Here is a 22024-nt window from a genome sequence, read left to right as displayed (position 1 = left end):
ATCGATTGAATCTAATTCTATTATTGTTTGGAAGAAACCTTGCACACAAAAATATACATCCTTGGTGCAATAATGTCTGAAGGGGTGTGAAGAACAACACATACAGTATGCACAGCATTCACACCCATGCAACCACAGTGAGGACGCATCAGAACTGACATGACCTCTGCATGACTTGGGAATGCAGGTTTATTGGATGAACACATGTCCAGTGGTTGGCTTGTGATGGCTTTTTACATCACGGCATGACCACTGACATGACAGGCAGGATGAAATCACATGTATGTCTTCAAGAGATCCCTTACATGTGCTTGTGGCGAGGTTTGCTTGATGCTCGTGAGTTGCGATCCACATATTGCTAACATGGCACATTTATACGACACTGACGGACCCTGTATTCCTCCTGATACCAAATTGTTTGATCATGAAACGCACCGTGTCATTTTAGATTTGAATTAGGTTTATTTTACTCAATATAAGATATGCTTTGGCACCAGTTTGAGGTCATTATCCACTTAATTTACCCTGACCTTCTCTGACATCTTCTATCTTATTTCAGATGGGCAGGCTGCTGCTGGAACCACAGGGACCAGCACCAGCAGGTCCCTGTGGGTACAGAGGCACATTTGTCCATACAGGCCCCAAGGTCATGGCAACACTAACAAGCTCTCCAGAGACTACACAGCAAGTAGTGACACACACACACAAACACGCACCCATGCATATGCATGTACTGCGTGAGCACATATGGCAGCACACTTTCACCCACTGTTTCTTTCAGAGCTCTGCCTTCCTGATTGCTGTGTGACTTGTATCCGTCAGTCCTTGTGTGGTAGGTCTTCAGCAGCAGTAGCAATATAAAAAGAATAAAAATATCACCATCTACTGGTTGCCAAAAGAATAGCAGCTTATTTTCTATCACTGAATGCGGTCATCCGAGATGGGCATGGGTGTGCTGTGCTGAATGACAATGAGTGGTTATGTATTTCATGCAAGGGATGGTAAAGTCTAGAGTGGGGAAGGGTCTAAACATCAGGTGTCAAAATAGGCTAATATACTCGATATATAGACATGGTCTGAATAATAATGTCTTTTTAAATCCTCATATAAGCTGTGTAATAAAATGGTTGACATCAGATATTGGATTGGACATCTTGTTTCAGCGTACTTGAGAGTGGAAAAAAATGCATTCAGCAACATCTGTTTGTCTTCGAATACCTGATCTGCCAGCTGAGTTCATCAAGGAGACAAAGGAAAATCTACAAACTGAAGAAGAAGTCAGCCCTTAAAGGTCACACCATTCCTTTCTGTTCACACGCTGGTCAACATTTATAAAAATAAATGCAAATGTCAGCTGACTTAGACGATTATCGGGTTATGCTTTCAGAGACAATGACACGCTCCTCTCTCTGGATTTGTTTCTGTTCCTGCTCTCCAGTAACAGCCAGTGGGATGCCTCTGTGCTGCAGGTGTATGAGTGAAAACAGGTAATAAACTGTGTTTTTACCCTCTGTCTGCTAACAATTTTGATGTGCATGTGTTTAAGTGTGTTGATGATAATGTTTGTACTGTATATCTTAATAAGCCCTTTACTTAATGAGACATTAGTTTGATGCTTTGAGGAGAAAAGTACAACACGGTGGGCATGCTACAGGAGCTGATTTGGGAACAGATGTGGTGCTTACAGGGATTGGGGCTGAGGACACATGCAGTTAATGAAATTAATTACACATTTTGATTCAACAGAAACCAACAGTTTTGAACAAAACGTCCTGGTGTCGGTGAGATGTAGATGCCATTCTACGTATTGTATGGCCAGGGAATGGGATTATAATATAATATACCTATTAGTGGGTCGGGGTATTTTTCTTTCACACTACTACAGGTAGCATGCTACCTTTTCTAGTGACATGTTGACATTTTATCTTCATCATAACTGCATGGGAATTGCAGTTAACAAAGAATAAAAGGTCCTTAAAGGTAACATCCAGTCATCACGTTTCCTGTGAATAAAAAGGCCTGAGATTAAAATTACACCACTGATATAAATTTCAGTTTTGGTTCAGGTGCAATCAGAAAATCAAGTTTTCAAGTAGTGGTGATAAAATAGAATAAAGTTATTTATATTTAAACTGCTGTCACATTAGATTATAAATCCACTGAGGGGAGAAGGAAAATCAAGGTTCTTGAGGCAGAAGAGTAAGTGGAACCTTCACTTACTGTTATTTTCATGTTGCAGGTATTATTTTGACTGGATAGTACCTTTAAAATCTAAAATATATATATATTACGGTAAGCTTTTACATCTGGAGCAACAGGGATAAATACATGTATATCAATCCAGTGTTAAAATCCCAATGTCAGCTAAGTTTGCTGAGCCATGTGGCTGAAAAGCAACCGGAATCTGAATAGGGTTTTTGGTTAAATGCCTGCAATAACATATTTGGTTAAGACAGGTTTAAGACAGTTTCATGTTTTGTTCTGTGAGATAAAATTATCCTATGTTTGTACCTGTAATATGCCACTTTCCAAAACTGTTACAAATCACTGTTAAACAATAAGTATGTTTTATGATGTGACAACGCTTTGGTTAAGGTCTGGTTAGGTTTAGGCACAAAAACCACTTGGTTGGGGTTAGGAAAAGTTCATGGTTTGGGTAAAAATGATCACTGGTGTGGTTAGTACTTCCTTAAAGTTAGACAACCTTTGTCATCATGGCAATAGTAAACACCACATTACAGTTTTTTAAAAAATGTCCCAACTTGCAGTTGGAAATGGCAAGCAAACAGTGGTCACCTGCAGCTAAGTCCACTTTTTGCCATCTTTTGTTCCATCTAACTAACTAACTATCTAGCCATCCACCCAACCCACCTCCTCCTAACAAGGAAGTCACCTTATATAAACATCATCTGAACTGCGTCACTTCCCTGGGTCATAATCACTACAGCTGCTAGATGGCGTCTGTTACTCTTATGTAACTATAGGTTGTTTTTGGTCTGTACCCTGCTTGATAGTTATTCCAGGTGTAATATTTTATCAACTAGCATTCTTAAATAATTTTGCTCCAGTCAGTATGTTTCGTAAAAGCTTTCTTCAGGTTCTTTGGCATCATGCTTCTGCCTCGTTTTTCAGTGAATCTTCATTTAAAGCAGCTTAACTTAATGAGATCTAATGCTTCAGAATATTTAAACTATGATCATTATGCACAATATTTGCAGTCTTGTCATTGAATCCAGATGACAGTTGATTTTTTTTTTTAATTTTAACTTTTTAAACATCAATTTGTCATTATCAAGCCACATATGTCAAATTATTTTTATCCTGATTTTGATCATATGGCTCAGCTCTATCATAGTGTTAGCCTCAAGCTTAAAGGATAATTCCAATTTATTACAACTTGGGTCTTATTTATGTAGTTTTGGCCATCAGTTCTATTGGTTATGATAACAGTGTAGTCACTGTAGTCAAGTGCTGAGATCTGGGAACACGGCGACAACGCTACAACAAAGTCCAAAGGGGCAACGAACACAAGGGGTCAGACAATCAGACAGTTTTTAAACAAACTAACAGTTTAACAAGCTAGCCAGATTATCTAAACCACTGTCTTTGGTGTAAAAATGGAACGTGAGTGCACCTGAAATGTTCATAATAATCCTTCATTGCACATGCAAACTGTGTGACAGGCTTAATTTTATCTTGGGGTTTATTTAAAACCTGCATGATCATCTGACTGCATGTGTTTCTTGCACCGTCTGACTTCATTTTAGCAATGTTACCTCATTTTCACAAAGCAGTACACTTGGTGAGTACAATGTAATTAATAGTCATACTATAGTAATGATGGTCAAAACTGTGAAAACAAGGCTAAACTGGATTTATCCTCTAAGTTTAGTTCAGCCAGGTGTTAGATTTTTACTGATGCTAATTACATAAACATTTTAATACTTGTAAAAACAGTGTTAATTGAATATTATCTCACAAAACAAAGTCAGGCAAAACTGTAAAACCTGTGTTTAACACGGAGCTTATTATGGGCATCTGTCCACAACCACATTCAAAACCCAGTGAAGCTTTTACGGGAATGTGACCAACAAACCAGCATGGCAGAGCTGAGTAACATCTGGGGGCGCTTCCATAAAAACATCATCGTTGCACCAGTCGGTTAGGTAGACTTTTAGGGTACATGTCAGCAACACGCACTCATTCTCTCTCTCTCTCTCACACACACACACACACACACATACAGACGTGTGTAAAGACATGCATACAAGCACACACACGCCCACACACGCTCTCGCACGCACGCACACACACACGCACACAGTAAATCTAGATACACAAACCATCACACGCACACACACACACTTGCAGCTAATGTTTTTTTTACACATTATCTGTCTTATTCAGAGAACACATTTTCTTCCTGTATGAGAGACCAGAAACAAACACAAAGGATGAACATTAGAAAGAGAATATGATTGTGTTATTCCATAGTCAGCCAGTGCAACAGAAACCAATAATTGGAACACAGTGTAAAAAAGCGTAGTGAGAGAAACTCAGCCATGAGGAAGCTGACCTTCCCACTCAACAAAGGCTGTGGCATTGTCCCCTTTTCCTACCTAAGGGACTGGTTGAGTCCCTTAGTATGTCTGTCTGTTTACTTATTTATTTGTTTTGATTGATTTGTGTGTCTTTCGTCTCAAAGCGTCCTGCATTTTCCATTTGCCAGAAAGTGTTGCAGAATGTCCACAGGCACACAGCTCCAGCCGTTCGCACAAACTGTGGCTGTATTTTTCCACTTCGGTTGCCATGGTGAGGGAATCCCCCACCTCAACAACCTCACCTCCTCCTGGCAGCTCTATCACTCCTCGTTGGCAGGGCTCTCCTCCAGAGGCGAGATAGCGGGGAGGCCCAGTCCTGTTGCATTGTGGGATGCAGTGAGGCTGGCAACAGTGTGTAGGAGGACGAGGACCAGCAGGCAGAGTTTGAGCCGGCTGTTACACAGTCTGCAGGCTGCTGAGGAGCTGAGGGAGGTCCGGTGCTGGCATGGCGGGTGAGTTCTTTTCAGGGTCCCCAAGGAACGGTTGTCCACTTTCAAGTCCCACCGCACGTCACAGCACTCTGCTTCTGGGTCCACACCTGATGGATAGTCTTCCAGCAACCCTGAGGGTGGAGATGTAAACAGTTAGAGATGCACGCCGACTATTTAGCTCACATTTTGCTTTGCACAACATTCAGTATAGTTCCTTCCTGTCATAAGAAGGGTATTGCTGCCTTTCTAGCTTCCCCCACCAGTGCTGCTTTGAATTTAATAAAAGATTTAAAAGTCAATAACATGAACTGATCTCTATAAGAATTAATTCCAAAATGACAAAGTGAAGCATGTCACTGCTAAAGAGCCAGATATTTTTCTTGGGAGTTGGTGGAGACAAAAACCTAGCCAAGAGGAAAGTGAATATTGCACTAACATATGTCAGGTGGCCATAAAACATGACTTATGATCGTTAATGTTGCTCCATGTCTGCTGGATGTGTAATTATGCAACTATTTGCTAACACATTCACATCAACTTTAGAAGGCGATAATACAGGAATATTGTGTTTTCAGTTTGTTGCGCTGCACCCAAGTGGCTTTTTGGGGCCTTCTGCAGACTTTCCATAGGTCTGCAACTCTGCAGACTCTGCATTGTGTTTAATCACTCACCACCAACAATTGCTATGTGTATTTGTTCATCATATGATAACATGATGGTGATGTCTAAATATGCAGCTCTATGTAGCTACAAACAGGTAACACAACTGACCTTCCAGGTCATTAAACTACACAGAGCAGGAAATATCAGCCTCACACTACTGTCAGGTCCAGGTAACATGATTTCACAAAGTAGTGTCTCACACCTCAAACAGCATTTGGAGCAACAAACAGTGATGACACAGTCTGTCTGGGGGATATTGTAACTGGGCCAAATGCTAATGCTGGGTGTATTGCCAATATATCCAGTAATGACAGAATCATGCTATCAGAATGTTTAACCTAAAATAAACATTTTTCCTTCATTGTCAGACACCAAACCATGCGCACTGATGTATTAGTCAGTTTTACGTGTTCCTTGGAAACTTTGTGTTGTTTCTTTACGCTACAGATCTTGTCAAGTGTGTCTAGTGTGTTCAGCTGTCTTGGCCACTGTAGGAAAGATTGTGATAAATGTGTGAATAGTGAAATGCTGCATGCTGCACTTCAACATCTCGTTTCTATTCTGCTCAGCACTCAAATTGAATTACTGTTATTCAACCTTGCTTTTTCAACTAGGCCAACAGACTACAGATACACTACAGAAGTGCTTTTGACATATGGAGTCTGCACTAAAAAGGTCCTACAATATTCGGTATTTTACGCACTTTTTAGAAACATATAGTACTAAACAACAAAAGCCTTATGTAGCAAAATGTACTGCACCAACACAGGGACTAGAATCACTAACAGCAGATCAACACAGTCTCCACAGACATCATAAGCAAAGGGGCTTCATAATGGCCAGTGTGCACACCAATGTGAGAAGTGAAAAGTCTGTGTGTCTTCAGCACAGTTTGACTGTCAACAGTTTAACTGTGACAGGAAACATGCAATTATTGCAAGTTTCTGACAAACTCTAAATTTACAGCAACCATGTTTGCAGAGCTGTTGGCAGAATACACACATACACATACAGTACATGCAGAAGCAACCTGAGGGGCTGCAATAACTGCTATCATCTAACTCACTTATTGTAAATATTCCCCCCAATTTTTTTTTCCTAATAGCGACTATTGTCTGTGTAGCTGAAGCCTGATATAGTTTATTCCTCTGTGCCATAAACCTCGATAATTGTCTAAAAAGTATTAAAACACATCAATAAGCCACATCGTTGCTCTGGGTGACATGTTCCTTCATCACATGGGCATGGGCACTACATTTTATTTTGACTCATCCCACATACACCATCCTGCTGTTGTAAATACTCACTAGAGCACCAAATATGTATCAATCCACAGCTGAGAATATTCCTGAGCAAATGTCCTATGTACCGCTGTTAGGAGTGATATTTGCTGAAAAACTACAGTACGCAGCAGTAACAGGAAATTATTTAGCCTTTTTAAAAAAATTAAAGTATATATCTGTGACCCATTTTTAAAAATTTCTTCAGTGGCAACAAATGAACCACAGACATGCTCAGGACATCGGAAACTATTGCGAGACGGACTAACACAATGTGGGTTTTGGTCTTTTCATGAGACTTGTTTATTAATAACAAACATATAGAATATTACCATTGTTATTATGTAATTTCAATGAGTGACAAAATATTCTTCTTAAATACATAATTCAGTGCAAATGCTCAATACAAAAACTGACACAAATATGCAAACCAAACATTGTGCATGACTGGAATCTGTCAATGCTCCACATGACCACTAGAGGGCAACATCAGTATGTTATTTACTGTAAGTGTGTGTGTATTTGTATGAATTATGTTCACGGGGAAAAAAAATTCTGTACTCACAGTCACACTGTGGGAGACTCATCTCCAATGTGCTGTATGTGGGGACATAAATCTGGTCCCGACAAGTGTAAGTGTGTGTGTGTGTGTGTGTGTAAGTGTGTGTGTGTGTGTGTGTGTGTGTGTGTGTGTGTGTGTGTGTGTGTGTGTGTGTGTGTGCACATGCGGCATCCACTAACACTAGCCAACAGAGCGTTATATGCTGTTCAGTACAGACAGAGCATGCAGGCTTTTGTCACGGTGCTCCATTGCGCAGCTGCCTCTTGGTGCTGTGAATAATTGGCAACAATTGTTCTGGTGTATCACCCTGTTACTCTGGAGATTAGACAGAACATCCTGTAACTGTAGAGTTCACTGTGTGTCCATCAGTGATTGTTGAACAAGATACAAAGGTGCCCATGTGCTCACTCATTGTATTGTACAGTAAGTTACTCAGGCCAATAGCTCTATAGTACACTGGGTGGGTGGAAACAGTAGAGGTTAGAGGAGCTTGCTACTTGTGGCTTTGAGTCCCAGGATTTGGGGAAGTTATGCTCTTTTATCCCTCAAACAGTCAACAAAGTACTTCAGCCCAACTGCTCAGTGCCTACTGGTACTAATGCAGCATTGGGCAGCACTGATTCTAATCTTTAATAGAGGAGTAAAAGAAAACAAACACAGGAGATAAAAACAACCTGTAAGATGGGTTTTTATACCTGTGCATATAAAACTGGGGCTGCCTCCGTGAATGAGATCATCATTGTCAGGCAGGACGAAGGGGCACCGCTGCTGCACCTCCAGGCAGTACTGACGACAGGGGATTCGCTTCCTGCAGTGCATCTGGGTGGTCTGGAAGTACTGAGAACACAGCCAGGGCTTATAAACCATCTAGGTGGGAGACAGAAAGGTGAGGGCAAGGGAGAGAAAGAGAGAGAGGGATAGGTGGAGGGGGTGCAGAGAGAAGATATTGATGAGTTAGGGAAGATTGCATTGGTTGATACACATACACACATGCACACACCTCACATCTTCGTGCATCATCCATGACCTCTACAGCTATTGATTCTCCGGGTCTGAGCAGATATCCTGGCGATCCTGATATCTACTGTTAAATGAATGTGACTGTTGCTGGGCAGTCATCACTTTGTGTGTCAATATATTACACAACCTTCTCTTAAGAAAGTATCACTGTGTATGTTATATTTCAGTGTTTTCAGCGGTGGAATACACAACATGTCCTTCACTACTACTACTCTGTAGGAGATGTGTCTGTTTAAAGTGCACAGAAAACAAACCATTGGCTGAGAGGATTCGTCACATCATATTGTAAAGAAGACGAAAGACAGTCGACAATGTTGCTCGGTAATAGTGAACTCATGATGCACACTCGCTTTTCATGTCATATAACCTGCCTCACCATCACATCCAGTACATGCATCCATTGTTTTCTGTGAATGCCTGCATGGCTTAATCAATAACAAAGAAAGCTACTATGCGAAGAGGTAATTACAGTGTGCAAATATATCCGATGGCTATAGCTGAGAAACAGCTAGAAAGAAATAGTTTAAAAATGGGGTTTGATATACCGTAATGAAAATCATGATGATTAAAACCAATAAAAGTATTCAAACTATCCAAATGAAAGCAGAAGTATAGCACCATCACCAAAAATCAAAAAACAGGAGTGACAGGTATTATCTATACTAAATTGATTGAGAGCTCTTTTAATAAAGTGGACAACAATCTAAGTTATTACGCTGTAGGTTTGTTTACATTAGTGATATCTGTTAACACAGCAGGAAAAAAGGCTTATGTTTTGAAATATGTGGTAATTCTTTTTTCTTTTCTCACCCATTTTCTCAACTCTACAAGTGTACAAGTGGGGACAAATGATTTACTTAGCACCTTGTTTTTCTTTTCTCATGCGATAAGGTGGCCACCTCATTGTGTGTTGTTATCACCTGCAGCAATTAGCTGGTATTTACTCCAGGGACTGCGAGGCAAGCTAGCACCTGCTGTGAGCTAATCATCATGCTTAAAAACAGGGCACCAAACCATAGATCATATCGTTCCTATATGTAGATATACTTACATGTTGCTATAGTGTGTGTGTGTGTGTGTGTGTGTGTGTGTGTTTGTGCAAGAAAGAGAGGAGGAGAGTGTGACATCGCTATATAATGCTTATTTCAAGACCTCTGCCCTCTCCCCTGCTGAGAAGTCATATTATATTTCATAATATAATATAAATATTGCTTTCACATAACATACTCTAACTGCCGGGCTGCATTATCTGTCATGCATTTTGTGGATTTAGTGGCATCAGTGTATGCATGACTGATCATGTGAACATACAGACATTTTACACACATACAGTAAATTGCCATTTGCGAATAATTACATTTCCACCAAACACACACACATTCATCCACACATTGCCCTTCTCTCTAATCTGCTATCACTGTTTGAATGTCAGAAGAAAATGTGGTCACATGAGTCCGTGTCACATCTTGTACACATTAGGCTAATATTTCAAAATTATTGCCACTGTGTGTGTTTCATTTCACAAGTATATGAGAGTCTCCTTTTACATTTTGCTTGTGCAACACATTTTACATTTCACATCCTCCTGTTCCTGGTGTTTGGACAACTGCTCATCCTGTAGCTGTCGGTGTGGGGAGATAAAGACAAACCGGGCGTAACGCTGGGTTTCTCTCATTCAGCAATGTATCACATTACATTAACGATGTGCCTGGCAATGAGCGTCAAGTACTGTCTGTTTTGGTATGTCTCAGACATTTCTCCTACTCAGCAGAAACCCATAAAACAATGTTAAAGTCAAGGTCTGTCTGATCATTTGCACCAAGGCTCAGATATGAATCAAGAAATCAAGAGCAGAATAATCAATAACACTGCAACTAAAGCGATTATCTTTACACACAGCTTAAAGCAACCCTTTAGCTTTGAAGCCTAGGAAAGACCTCGTACAGGTTAAAACCGTTTTGCCATCTTTTTCATTTCAAATTTTGTTATATCAACATTTTAGGTCAGTGTTTTGTAATACTGCAGTAGGTTATAGCCAGGTGACATTTGAGAGTAGAACAAAAAAGGGCAATTAGGCCTCAGAGGCCAACAGAACATCTGTTTGAAATGCAACAGATGCGGTGTAAAAAAAAAAAAACATGGTTCTTTTTGGCGCTTTGACACACAGTCGTGTCCTCTTCTTGCTCTCAGCCCCAGTTAGTGAAGCCCACTGCTGCTGCTGCTGCTGCTGCTGCATGCAAGATCTCCCTCAACCATCAGTCTACTGTAGACGCATGACTCGTAATTTATCATCCCGCTGTCATATCTCAGAGATGGAGAAAGAGACAACGAGTGAACAAGACAGAGAGAGGAGTGGCGTGATAGAGACAGTGCTAGGATGGACTCTTTTTTTCCTTTACGTCTGGTGTGTTCTCCCAACTCCCGTGGGGAGAGAGTAAAATACTGCCTCCTCCTCAAACACAAACTCAGTGAGCTAGAGGTCAGCCAACTGGCTCTCGCATTTTTCGCTCTCCTTTTTCTGTCACCTTTCTGTCACATTGAATGAGAGATGAGACAAATATTTGATTTTTCCGTACATTCTCAGACAGAAGCACACAAAAAAACGCACAAAACGTATTGTCTGAAGTAATAGCTGTTGGACTTCCGCAACTCTAATTCTTTACTTTACTTTAGCTATTTATTTATCAAGGACAGCACACAATAACCAAGAGAGTCATGTTCACCACTCTCTCTTTTTAACAGACATATTGTTCTCACTCAATAATTAGTTATATCTTCTCTACTTTGCTGTTTATTCAATCACTGTTAAGCTGGTGTCAATAAAAGTCAACACTTCCTGTACATGTTTTACATTAAAGGCATGCCAGGAAAAGAAGGGATTATGTCCATTGAGTTGCTGGCAGGCTTTTAACATGAAACATCTATGCAGGAGGTGTCGAGGTTAATTGACACCGATCGAAAAAATGTCTCAACCAAAAGTTCAACCAAATGGAACAAACAGTATTTCTGTTAAAAAATAGAAACTTAAAGAAACACAGCAGCAGTTGTTATAATGGAATTAATGCTGTGTAATATGCTTTATGCTAAATATATTAAGATAACTGGCAAGCTTAAAGGAAGTGTTGAGCTTGAATTAACAGCAAATTGAAATGGGAGCGGAGAGAGGGCAAATGCCTTACTAATATATAATATAATATATGTATAAAACAAGAGAAATGAGCAAAAAAGGTTTCTAATATTAGAATGACTGGTACATTCTGAAAGGTAAATAAGGCTCCAACCAATTGAGCATTGAAAGTAACAGCATTTCCATGAAAATAAGCTATTGAAAATCCGTATTTATTTCTACTGGCCATTTTCAGTTTCACCATACTTCATTTTCTATGTTGGTATTAGTGTTTCCTCCATGTGTTATTATGTGTGTCTGCCAAAAGTACGTGTGACAATGTAAAGCATGAACTAATGCGTGAATAAATGTCCTGATGAAGATAAAGATCAACTCTATGAACTTGATTAGACTAGGTTGTACGATGTCTTAGAGAATGAACAGACTGCATATAAAGACAGACATGTGCGGTAAGTAGAGGGTCTTGAAGAAAATAAGAGTTCTCAGTCAATCTGTCTGCTCTGAGCTGTCACACACCGCTTCACTGCTTGTCACGGAAAAAGTCAGTCAGGGAACTTGTTCGTTACTTGTGTTCAAGAAGACTAAAAAAAGTCAATAGTCACAGCAAAATTAAAATTTTCTTTTAATGTAAATACATCCTGCTCTTCATCTTGTGCTCCACATGTCTCCCAATAAAATGTAGCTGATCCTGCAATCTGTTCTTCCGCTCTACAAAGCCTGCACTCCCATCACTCCTCTCTGGTTTGCTTGCCTGTTAGTGATCTGCAGAGTTGAGACTCAGCTGTCTCCTGGATTTGATTATTTCATTACGATAAGGCTAATAAGGTTGTAATTGATGGAAGGCCTTTACCCTGCCCCGTGGTATTGGTTTTAAGTGGCCCCGGATGGTCCTGCCTTGTCAGTGCCTCGTCTTTAATGTTTTATCAGGACTTGTGGTTGTGGCTAAACTGCTGACAAAGGCTGAGGGAGCTGGTAGCAGCGCGCCAGATCCCTGCAGCCTTCAACTCATTCCTCTCTGACATGCGGTACATATAAACACATGCAGGGTCTCATGAGCCGCCTTGTCAATTACAACTAACACAGCCATTCACTGCTCCACTGCATTCAGGCTATCCTCTTTTCTTTTTATCCTCTTCTATGCTCTGTTTATTTAAATGATCCTCAGCTTAAATAATGTGCCAGGACAAGTGTATAGCACAGTCGCCTGGTATTATCATACTTTCAAGTTGTGTCAGACTGGGGCATTGGAGTAAAATGAATAAAAACAGAAGGCAATGAGGAAAAACTGAGTGAATTCTAGATATTGTTTCATTGTGGTTTCAGGTTTTTACAGATTTTTACCAGAAAATACACTGATTGTCCTCCAGTTTTCTAATCATTTCACTGGTTTAAACTGATTAGCATCCAGATTGTGTCTCCATGCATAAAAAGTGAGAAAAGGTTAAACTAGAGGAAGCTTGGATTTATCTATCTTTGAACTGATCTAGTGATTTAAATAGTCTGGATAAAGAAAGACATTTCAAGATTTATTTTCAATGATATTAATTATTTACCCCTATGCTCTGTAAACTATCCACTGAAGAGAAATGTAATCATCTTTACACCGTCTGCCGAGTCAGACATTATCATTCTGTCCATTCAGGCAGTGACACTACGGCAGTCCGACATGTAAGGGGTCAAATAGAGGGCGTTCTTTAGTAGGACCCAGCATGTAAACTATCCCATACTTGCACAGCAGCAGCAGCAGCAGCAGCAGCAGAAGCAGCAGCAATGCCCCATGGGAGTTCCGCTACAAGAGGGGGCTGAAGGGTGGAATAGCAAAGGTTACACCGAATATAATCTCAAACACAACATCCACACTCACACTCGCAAACAAACAAGTGTGCTCAGCTAACCACGTCGGTAAGTCAATGAATGTAATCAAGCGTGAACACAAACACAAAGGAAAAACAAACCACTGGCTTCTGCATGGAAAGTGCATGTATAATCAATTCGGTATCATTGTGGTAACTTAAGCAGATAACACTTAATTGGCTGTGGCGTACGTATGTGCATTGCCTAGTGTGTACAGTAAATGAATACATATGTGTACATTGAGAAGCCTGAGGCGCCATCAGCACCTGGCAGGCATACTAACTGTGTCAACAGCGGTTATATACAGATAATGTAACGTAACTAATGATCGAAATGACAGACGTGAAATGAGCAGGCAGGTTTAGCCAAGATGGTCAGAGGAGGAGCCAATGAGGATATAATAGTAAAACAAAAGGACAAGCGAGGCTGCTTGCGGGCTGAAACCACAACACAATACATTGCAACTCCCTGAGAGGCACCTATTCAATTACATGTTGCATTTGAATGAATGTGTGGATACAAGGACTGCTTTTGCAATAATGACCCACCTGCTGTTTGTAGTGAATGTACAACAAAAACACTTGCATATATATATAGCAAACACACACACACACACACACACACATTTGATCATAGACAGCTAAACACCGTCTCATATCTTTCAATAAGAGCTGCTCATTTGGCAAACAAGAGCCATGTTAATTTAATTACCACACACCAAGGCCATATATTGAGTAAGGTTATTAAAGGGGAAGTACACACATCCAAACAGAGAGAGACGGAGAGTGTGTAAAAATAGAATAGCCGCAGACGATGGACAGGACAAAGTTCACCAGACTGTTACTGTATGCTGGGATGTTTGACAGGCCATGTTTCAATGGGGTGTGTGATTCTCAGCGAAAAAGGGGGAAAAAAAAATACAAGCATTACGAGCACTGAATCACAAAATAGCAGCAGTACAGGGTTACATGAAAAATGAATGAATGAAAGATGCGGTCAAGGCAGTGTGTGAATTAATAATGAAAGGATGAATTTCCTCGGTGCAGGAGGTGGTCGCTGCCTCCGAGAGTGTGTCAGGTGGTAGCTCTGCCAGCCTCCAAGATGGTCTGGTTCAGGTCCGCCTGTCAGGATGTCGTTCTTCCCGGACCACTTGATAAAGTCACCAAGCTCCCATCACACACACATTTATAAACATGAACAGTGGGAGAAAAATGGTGCAGTTTTTGAAAAAGGGGACTGTATTATGTTGCAAAATGAAAAAAGTCTCTGTCCGCTCTGTGTGTGCTTAGTGTGGCAGGAGTCAACAGGCAGAGAAGAGGAAGGCATCAGGAAATGGTCTAAACCTAAGTAATTTGGGCCTCAGCCTATTTATTAACTACTAAACTCAGTTGTTTCTCTTCTCTTCCTGCCAGGTGTCCACCAGCTAGTTTAAGTTAAGGTTCTGTGTTTCCTTCTTGCACACACTACATTTATCCACACACCATATTCATTACTGACCTTCCTAACTTATGTAAGTTCACAATCAATTTAATTTGTTGACCCTATACTCTTGTGTGACCAACGTTTTTGTCACTTACTTTGGGGCAGTCTGTGGCGTTTTATATGCCAACGTGCAGCTGCTTGATTTAATAGTTTGATTTTAAAAACTGTGCAATACAGCAAAGACTGAAATGCCCCTAAAAAATCAGATCATGAGGACAGAAATTGCTCTCTGAAGGATAATTTCTGACTCAGCTAAACTCTGCAGATTGCAAACGATATCTCATCACACAGTACATGGCTTATTAAGTGAACAGCAGACTGTCCAGGCAAGCAGAAAAGAGTAAAGAAATGAATAAATGAAAGAGGAGCAGTCAGGATAGTTTACAGCCACAGCACAGCTGCAGGTCTACCTACTGTAAGCAGACTTTGCTTTCAGAATGAGAAGATGACAAGAAAAAACCCCTCTATGAGAACACAGCGAGGCAGAGACAGTGGAGCAGAGAGGTCCAATGATGAAGAATTATGGACATGAGAATGGAGATGGATGAAGAAGGAAGAGGGCATTTTCTACAGGGAGCACATCCATACGCACAAAACATTTGCCCTAAAACTCATTTTGTTGATTAATCAAGGTTATCTGGGTGTAATTCATCCGCACTGTCATGCTGACACTTACACTGATAATTAATTTGACAAAGATAATTATCAGCAAGATGGGCCTACTGTGAGTGCGAGTGATGAATCAACACCCACTGCAGTCATGCAGCCTGCTGTCAGCTCTACAAGGCCATGCTTGTATGCATGTGTGTGTGTGTGTACCTGCAGCTCAGTTATCAAATCTGTCTGCCTCTGTGGGGTCCTGTTCCTGCATTCCCAGCCACGCAAACCTGTTAAATAATGTAAGTAATCCGAGAAACTGCACAGTATCACAGCGAAATCCCTTTTCTCTTTGCAGCACTGCTAACTCTCCTGCCGTTATCCATGCCACCCCCCACCCTACCTCACCCCTACTCCACCCCCACCCCCCACCCCCCTTGTCTCCCTCTGCAGTGTGTACTGCAGCAGTAGGATGAAAAATGGCCTGGAAGGGGGGGCTGGCACAAGGTTGCCAGCAGAGACATAACAGATATACACACTCACCTTCAGACACACACCATGCTCTTTTTCTAGCTGTGCTGTGCTATTTCTCTAGCTTGCTCTCTTTCTGTCTCTTTTACAGATAAAGCGCGCACACACACACACACACATAGGCATGCAGAACGAGGGTGAATGAGAGAAAGAGTTAGAAACGGGCAAGGAGGGACTGAAGTGTCAGCAGGTCTTTACAGTATTAATAACCTACAGTTATCAGTGGCTTGTTATCGGAGGGTTTTCCTCCCATGGGTGCCACTGACCCAGCCAGGCCAGCTATGTCAGCCTCCGTGGAGCCTCTTACAGGGGGACTGTTAGAAACTGTGCCCACGTTCTATATTGGTTTCCTTGTTTTTCAGTTGAATACCTTTTTTGTTTTAAAGACACATAAATCAAACGGGCACGGTGTGTACCGGGTAGTTTTAGCATCTACATTTTAAAACAAAAACAATTAATTGATTAAGAATGAATATATTACATTCCACTGGTAACTGCCCTTAGATGTTTTGCTATTCATATCATCATAAATAAAATTTTAAAAAAATCATTCCATCCATGTTTATCTGGTACAGGTGTGAGAGATAAAGTCAAAGAGAAAGGAGGGAGGAAATCTTCAAAGGGTGTCACTGAAATTTACGTCTGCATTTGGTTGAGGGAGGGGAATCAAAGCTTTCTTCAAAGCAGCAGAGGAGGGAAAAAAATGCCACATTTTTTAATTAAAGGCTAATGTAAAGGTAAGATGGACAGCAGAAAAGAAGAAGGTAAAGTGACAAGTAAAGACGAGATCAAATCCAATATCTACGAATCTTCATGGAAGCCTCTGCAACACTGTGAATGATATGTGGAGGTCACATGGCACATCTAAAAGAGAGTTTAGACCTCACTTTAACTAAAAAATCAATATATCCTGCTCCTGTCTGTTAAATATAGTCATTATAGCATATATTGTACTGTGTCTCCCATTGGACCCACACAGCTATACAGACAGGAGACAAGACAGACAAAGATGTTTGCTCTGCACACCTGTGAGTGCAGAAAAAGAAAGAAAAGTTTACCACTTCTGAATTTCCAAATATTAACAAGTAAAGAATTCTCTGTGCGTCATTCGTAAGTGCTTGTCACAGTTGCGACCGTGTGATGTGACAGTTTATGCATGAGTAAGATTATATCATGTATTATATCATCACTTATAAAAAAGTAAAAAATAACTATAACGAACATTTTGCCATAAAAAAAAAAAAAAAAAAAGTATGTTCACCTCTGCCAACAAAGTTCAAACATGATTATATTTTCCTCCATTTACAGTACAATACAGTACTGTTTTAGGGGGACAGTCCAACTTCTGCGCTGTATTGTACTGTTGTGGATGTTTCTGTTCTAGAAACTTTATTCCCACCTCACCATAACTAATGTGACCTTTAAAAGTCACCTTATCACCCCCTTCTCCAATTTGCCTGCCAGAAATCAGTTTAACCAGTCAACAGGATAAATGCTAAAAGGTTTTACCTGTTTTCGATAGCATTCTGCATCTTAAATCTCAACCGTGTGTCCTACACATGATACATTTATATACTACTAAATGATTTTGCCTTATATATATATATATATCAGTGGAGGCTGGTCCATAGAGGCAGAGGAGGTTGATCCTCCTCTATTTTTTAAGAGGCAAGAGGGAGATCAAAATATAAAAAAGGTTGGTTGAAATAAACCATTACAAAACTCAGTATTTATAAAGTATTTTTTCTCTCTTCTTTGGAAAAAATTCATTACTGAAATTCTGTTTAAAATGCCTCAACAGCGACACCCGCAGGGCGGGAGGAGAAAGGGCAGTGTGTGAAGTGGGGGGTGGGGGCGCGCAATTGGTGGAGGTGGAGTGGGGGACAGAGGAGGACGGGTGCCTGCTGTCCTCCGCAGGGCGGGATCTCTTACATTGGACTTAATGTATTTCAGTTTTTTTCATGCTAATTTGTGATTGGCCATGACACGTAAAATGACGCTCCAAGGGAGGCTGTCCTCCCTTACCAATCAACCTATATATTTTCTTAGTATACAGAAATATATAAAGTACATAATTTTTTGAGTCACCAGCCACCACTGATATATATATATATATATATATATATATGTATAAAAATCTCCCTCTCACCCCCCTCCCATTGGGGGGTGGTGGTGTGTCTTCCTCAAGCTCGGGTCCTCTACCAGAGATTGCTGTGTGTATATATATATAATTGCTGGATGGATGCATTCACTTATGCAATAGCTCCAAAGTATAACACTATGAGAACACTATAAGTGAATATGTAGAACTCGCAGTATTGCATATGATGTCCTGAAAAACTGTTTTATAATGAGATAAGTTTTGTTATACCCGGAGTAGATTCACTGTAGTATTACATGAATACAAATAAGGTCACCACAGAGCTTTTATCATGAAATCAATTGCATTTTGCCATCACATTAATGACACTGTCCATTCGTGATACATGTGAACATTCTTACTGCACACACACACACACACACACACACACACACACACACACACACACACACACACACACACACGTGCACATGTAGTCCCTTGGTACACAGCAGAAAATCAGCACTATCCACTGTTTAATTATCTGATGAACAGCTACCAGAGCTGAGGAGGTATAGATAATGGAGGTCTTGTCTGGGCTGGTCCAGACACAGTCAGCTGGGAAGCCAAGATGGACTGCTAACATACATCACACCCACACACACACACACACACACATACACACACCCTGTGCTGAGGCCAGCTCCATCGACAAGAGATTTGCCTCTGAATCTTGTTAACTCTCAAACTTCTCAGAGAATCCAGCCTGCTCACACTGAAATATCAGTTTTTAGATCATTCTGTACAATCAAATGTGCAAACAACAATCCTACAGTAAGTATTTTTGCAGCTCATAATGTTTTGTTTTTGTTCACATCAATTTAGCTCTGTGATCACTTCTCAGTCCTGTGGCTGGTGATGATGGTGTAAATTGATGTGGTTTACAACATGTACAAAGTGATATATCCATTTTATTCTCATTCTATTTTCTATTTATTTTAGTTTTGTTTTACTTTATTTTAGTAAAAGGATATACAGTAAAAAATATAGTATTATTATCAAAACATACAGTATTGTGAGTAAAATGATTAATGAAATGACTGACTGACTGAATTAAATAGTTGCGGATTAAATGGTGAATTGAACAATGCTTTCATATTGAATCAAATTCAATAAAATACTTAAGTGTTAGAACCAATTACACAAATTTCATGATTTTTAAAAAGAAATGGTAAACAAATCATTTTCTGATTATACTTGGTGAGATTTATTGATCAATGAGTAATCTCTGTGAACAGATAACTGCATATGAAAGCAGAATCTGTAGGCAAGGGACAAGATTTTGGGATCGGAAGTGTTCTGGTTTCCGTTTCTGTTCCGGTGATTTCTACAGGAACATGCATTAGTTGTATGCAGGTAAACAGCCCATATGGGGAGAGATATAAGCGGAATGCATTGGCTGACTGATGTTTGTTTAGTTTTAAACTGTTAACTGAGTGTAAACTGACTATATGTGAAACAATCCAGTCGCAGACATCGTTTCTCAACTCCAACTCCATTCTCGTGTCTCAAGTTGCTTATTACTGTAAACAATGACCAGAAGAGGAAGTCTTGACTCGGATATCCGCTGGATACACCGGAAGCCCTGAAACACTGGCTGTTGCCCCCAGAGGCTAAATTGATTTCTCATCCTCATTTGATTCTATATCAGTTGAACTGTGCATTGCTCAGTATGACACCTCATCAATGTGATTTGCATTTGATAATCTGCATAGCTTGCCACTGAAAATGTCATGCCAGTGAGGTAGTTCATATGCAAATTCACATGTGTGCTTGCATGGGGCGTGGTATATGAAGAAGTTCAGTTCACAGAGAGTGCTATTAAGCCTGTGAGAACAGGTGTATAATGTCTTCTGTGGTACTGTGCTTTCAAACGTTTGAGAAAATAACCCTGACGATGATCATGAGAGCTTGGAGATGACACATTTTTAGCACAAATGTGTTATAAAGTTGGGACTGGGCAGGGAAGGGAGGCAGGGAAAGTCTAACAAAAGTTGCTAATGAATTGAATGACCTATACTTCAGTCAGAGACACTAACGTCAAGGAACTGACCATTTATAGAATACGATTAGCTTTGGACAATTAGCTTCAAAGAGCTCTCAAAGAGCTCTCAAAGACTCAGAGCAGCCACAAGGATTCTGCTGACAGCTAATCCCCCTTAATAAACACACACAAACATAAATCTTATTTAAATCAACTAAATGAAATACCACACAAGGTGGAGGTTGGGGTGGTGGTGGCAAACGACGTTGGCTTAAGCGTAATTACTGATTAAACAGTAATAGTGTCACGTTATGTCTGCACTGTACACCTGAAAGAATATGATTGGATGTTACCAGCCACACAGCTGTGAATGAGCCAATGGTTGTGAAGCATTTGTGACTTCAGCGCTGTGCCTGAACTAGTATTATGCACTATTTGAGCCTAGATGTCAGGGTATCTCAGGCTCTGCTCCTTCAAATTTGTCTATTTGTTTTTTCAATCTTTCTTTTCATGGAAGCGCAATACTAAATTGTTGGAGTGACCTTTAAATAGCTGTGTGTCCACATTCATTAATTGGTAATTGTTGGGGTGGACATTTCTTGTTGATCTTCAGAGTTTTAAAGTGACTGTGATTCATAAAACGAACACAGCATGAGCAGGGTTTAATAAATTGGGTTGACTTTGCATACATGTTTCCAATTTTGTGCATATTTGGTATAGAATCCACAGAGTTTAATCTATTTGGCCCGCCAGTCCTCCATTAATTCACACTCTAAGTGCTTTGTAAGTCTAGTCACTTGGTGTTGCTCTCTAGGCTAAGAAGACGTGTGTATGACAGTTTAGGGGACACATTTCCTGATCAAAGGTAAAGCGAAGAGCTGCCATGACACTCATGTCTGGGAAGCTGCTCCTCTAACCGAGATGTACTCTGAATATGTTTCCAGCAAAGACATATTCTGAGTGAGCTGAGAGAGCTTGTTGTAGATAGGCTAGACAGGCCAAGTCCAGAAGTGACAGTGCCTTAACACATAATTCATGACATGGAAAGTGTGTGTTTAACTTTGGTATTTTTGGAACAGCTCAGGTCAAACTAAACATGCTTTGTCAGCAATGTTTCAGATGAGATTAATGTTTAATATTATTAGCCCACAAAGAAGGAGCAAGCTCAAGGGCAATACTCCATGTTATGTTTATGTGTGTGTTTGTATATGCACATGCCCACACGCATATACGGTGTGTACATACACATACAGTATGCAGAGCATATCACTGCAGTAGTTTTTATCCACTGCTGCAGTCATTGTAATTTCAGTTAAAAAGTAATTTGCAGCTTAAAAAGTCTCACACTAATCAAAACAGGCTCTCCATTCCCACGAAAGGACAGAGAGAGATGCCGTGATCCCTGTGGGAATCATTCCAGGGTCTCCATAGAGCCAGAGACATCAGTAGTGTCTATTTTGACGTCAATGACACATTAACCTGAGCGTGTCTCCTCCTGTCACTCTTTCTACCTTCCCTCCCATTCTAATCTTTACTGGTTTCTCCGGTTGCAGTATGGTATCCACTAAAACATCACTGATATCTTCTCTTCTCACACAGATTCATCCTCACCCACTGACTCACACATTTGTATACAAGAGACAGCATATTTGACTCTTGCAGCAGCAGTAGCACATAGGTAGCTTTGTGTTGCTAACATTTTTATCCAGCACCCTCTCTGTCACAGCTTTCATGTTCTCTCTGATGTGTTCT

General features: G+C 40.4%; 1 protein-coding gene across 1 annotated transcript in view; it reads right to left on the bottom strand.

The window, feature by feature from the left end:
• Positions 1-2940: 2940 nt before the first annotated feature.
• Positions 2941-22024, bottom strand: part of LOC122992225 (transmembrane protein FAM155A) — a 94393-nt gene continuing 75309 nt past the window's right edge. The window contains exons 2-3 of the mRNA XM_044365948.1: positions 8233-8404; positions 2941-5163 (exon numbers count right to left, since the gene is read on the bottom strand). Coding sequence (XP_044221883.1) covers positions 4862-5163; positions 8233-8404 — 474 coding nt within the window. The 3' untranslated portion in view covers positions 2941-4861. The remainder of the gene's footprint in view (positions 5164-8232; positions 8405-22024) is intronic.

Source organism: Thunnus albacares, chromosome 11 (genome assembly GCF_914725855.1).
Source record: "Thunnus albacares chromosome 11, fThuAlb1.1, whole genome shotgun sequence".
Classification (NCBI taxonomy): Eukaryota; Metazoa; Chordata; class Actinopteri; order Scombriformes; family Scombridae; genus Thunnus; species Thunnus albacares.
Note: the sequence above shows the minus strand (reverse complement) of the source record. Positions and strands in the feature narration are given on the sequence as shown.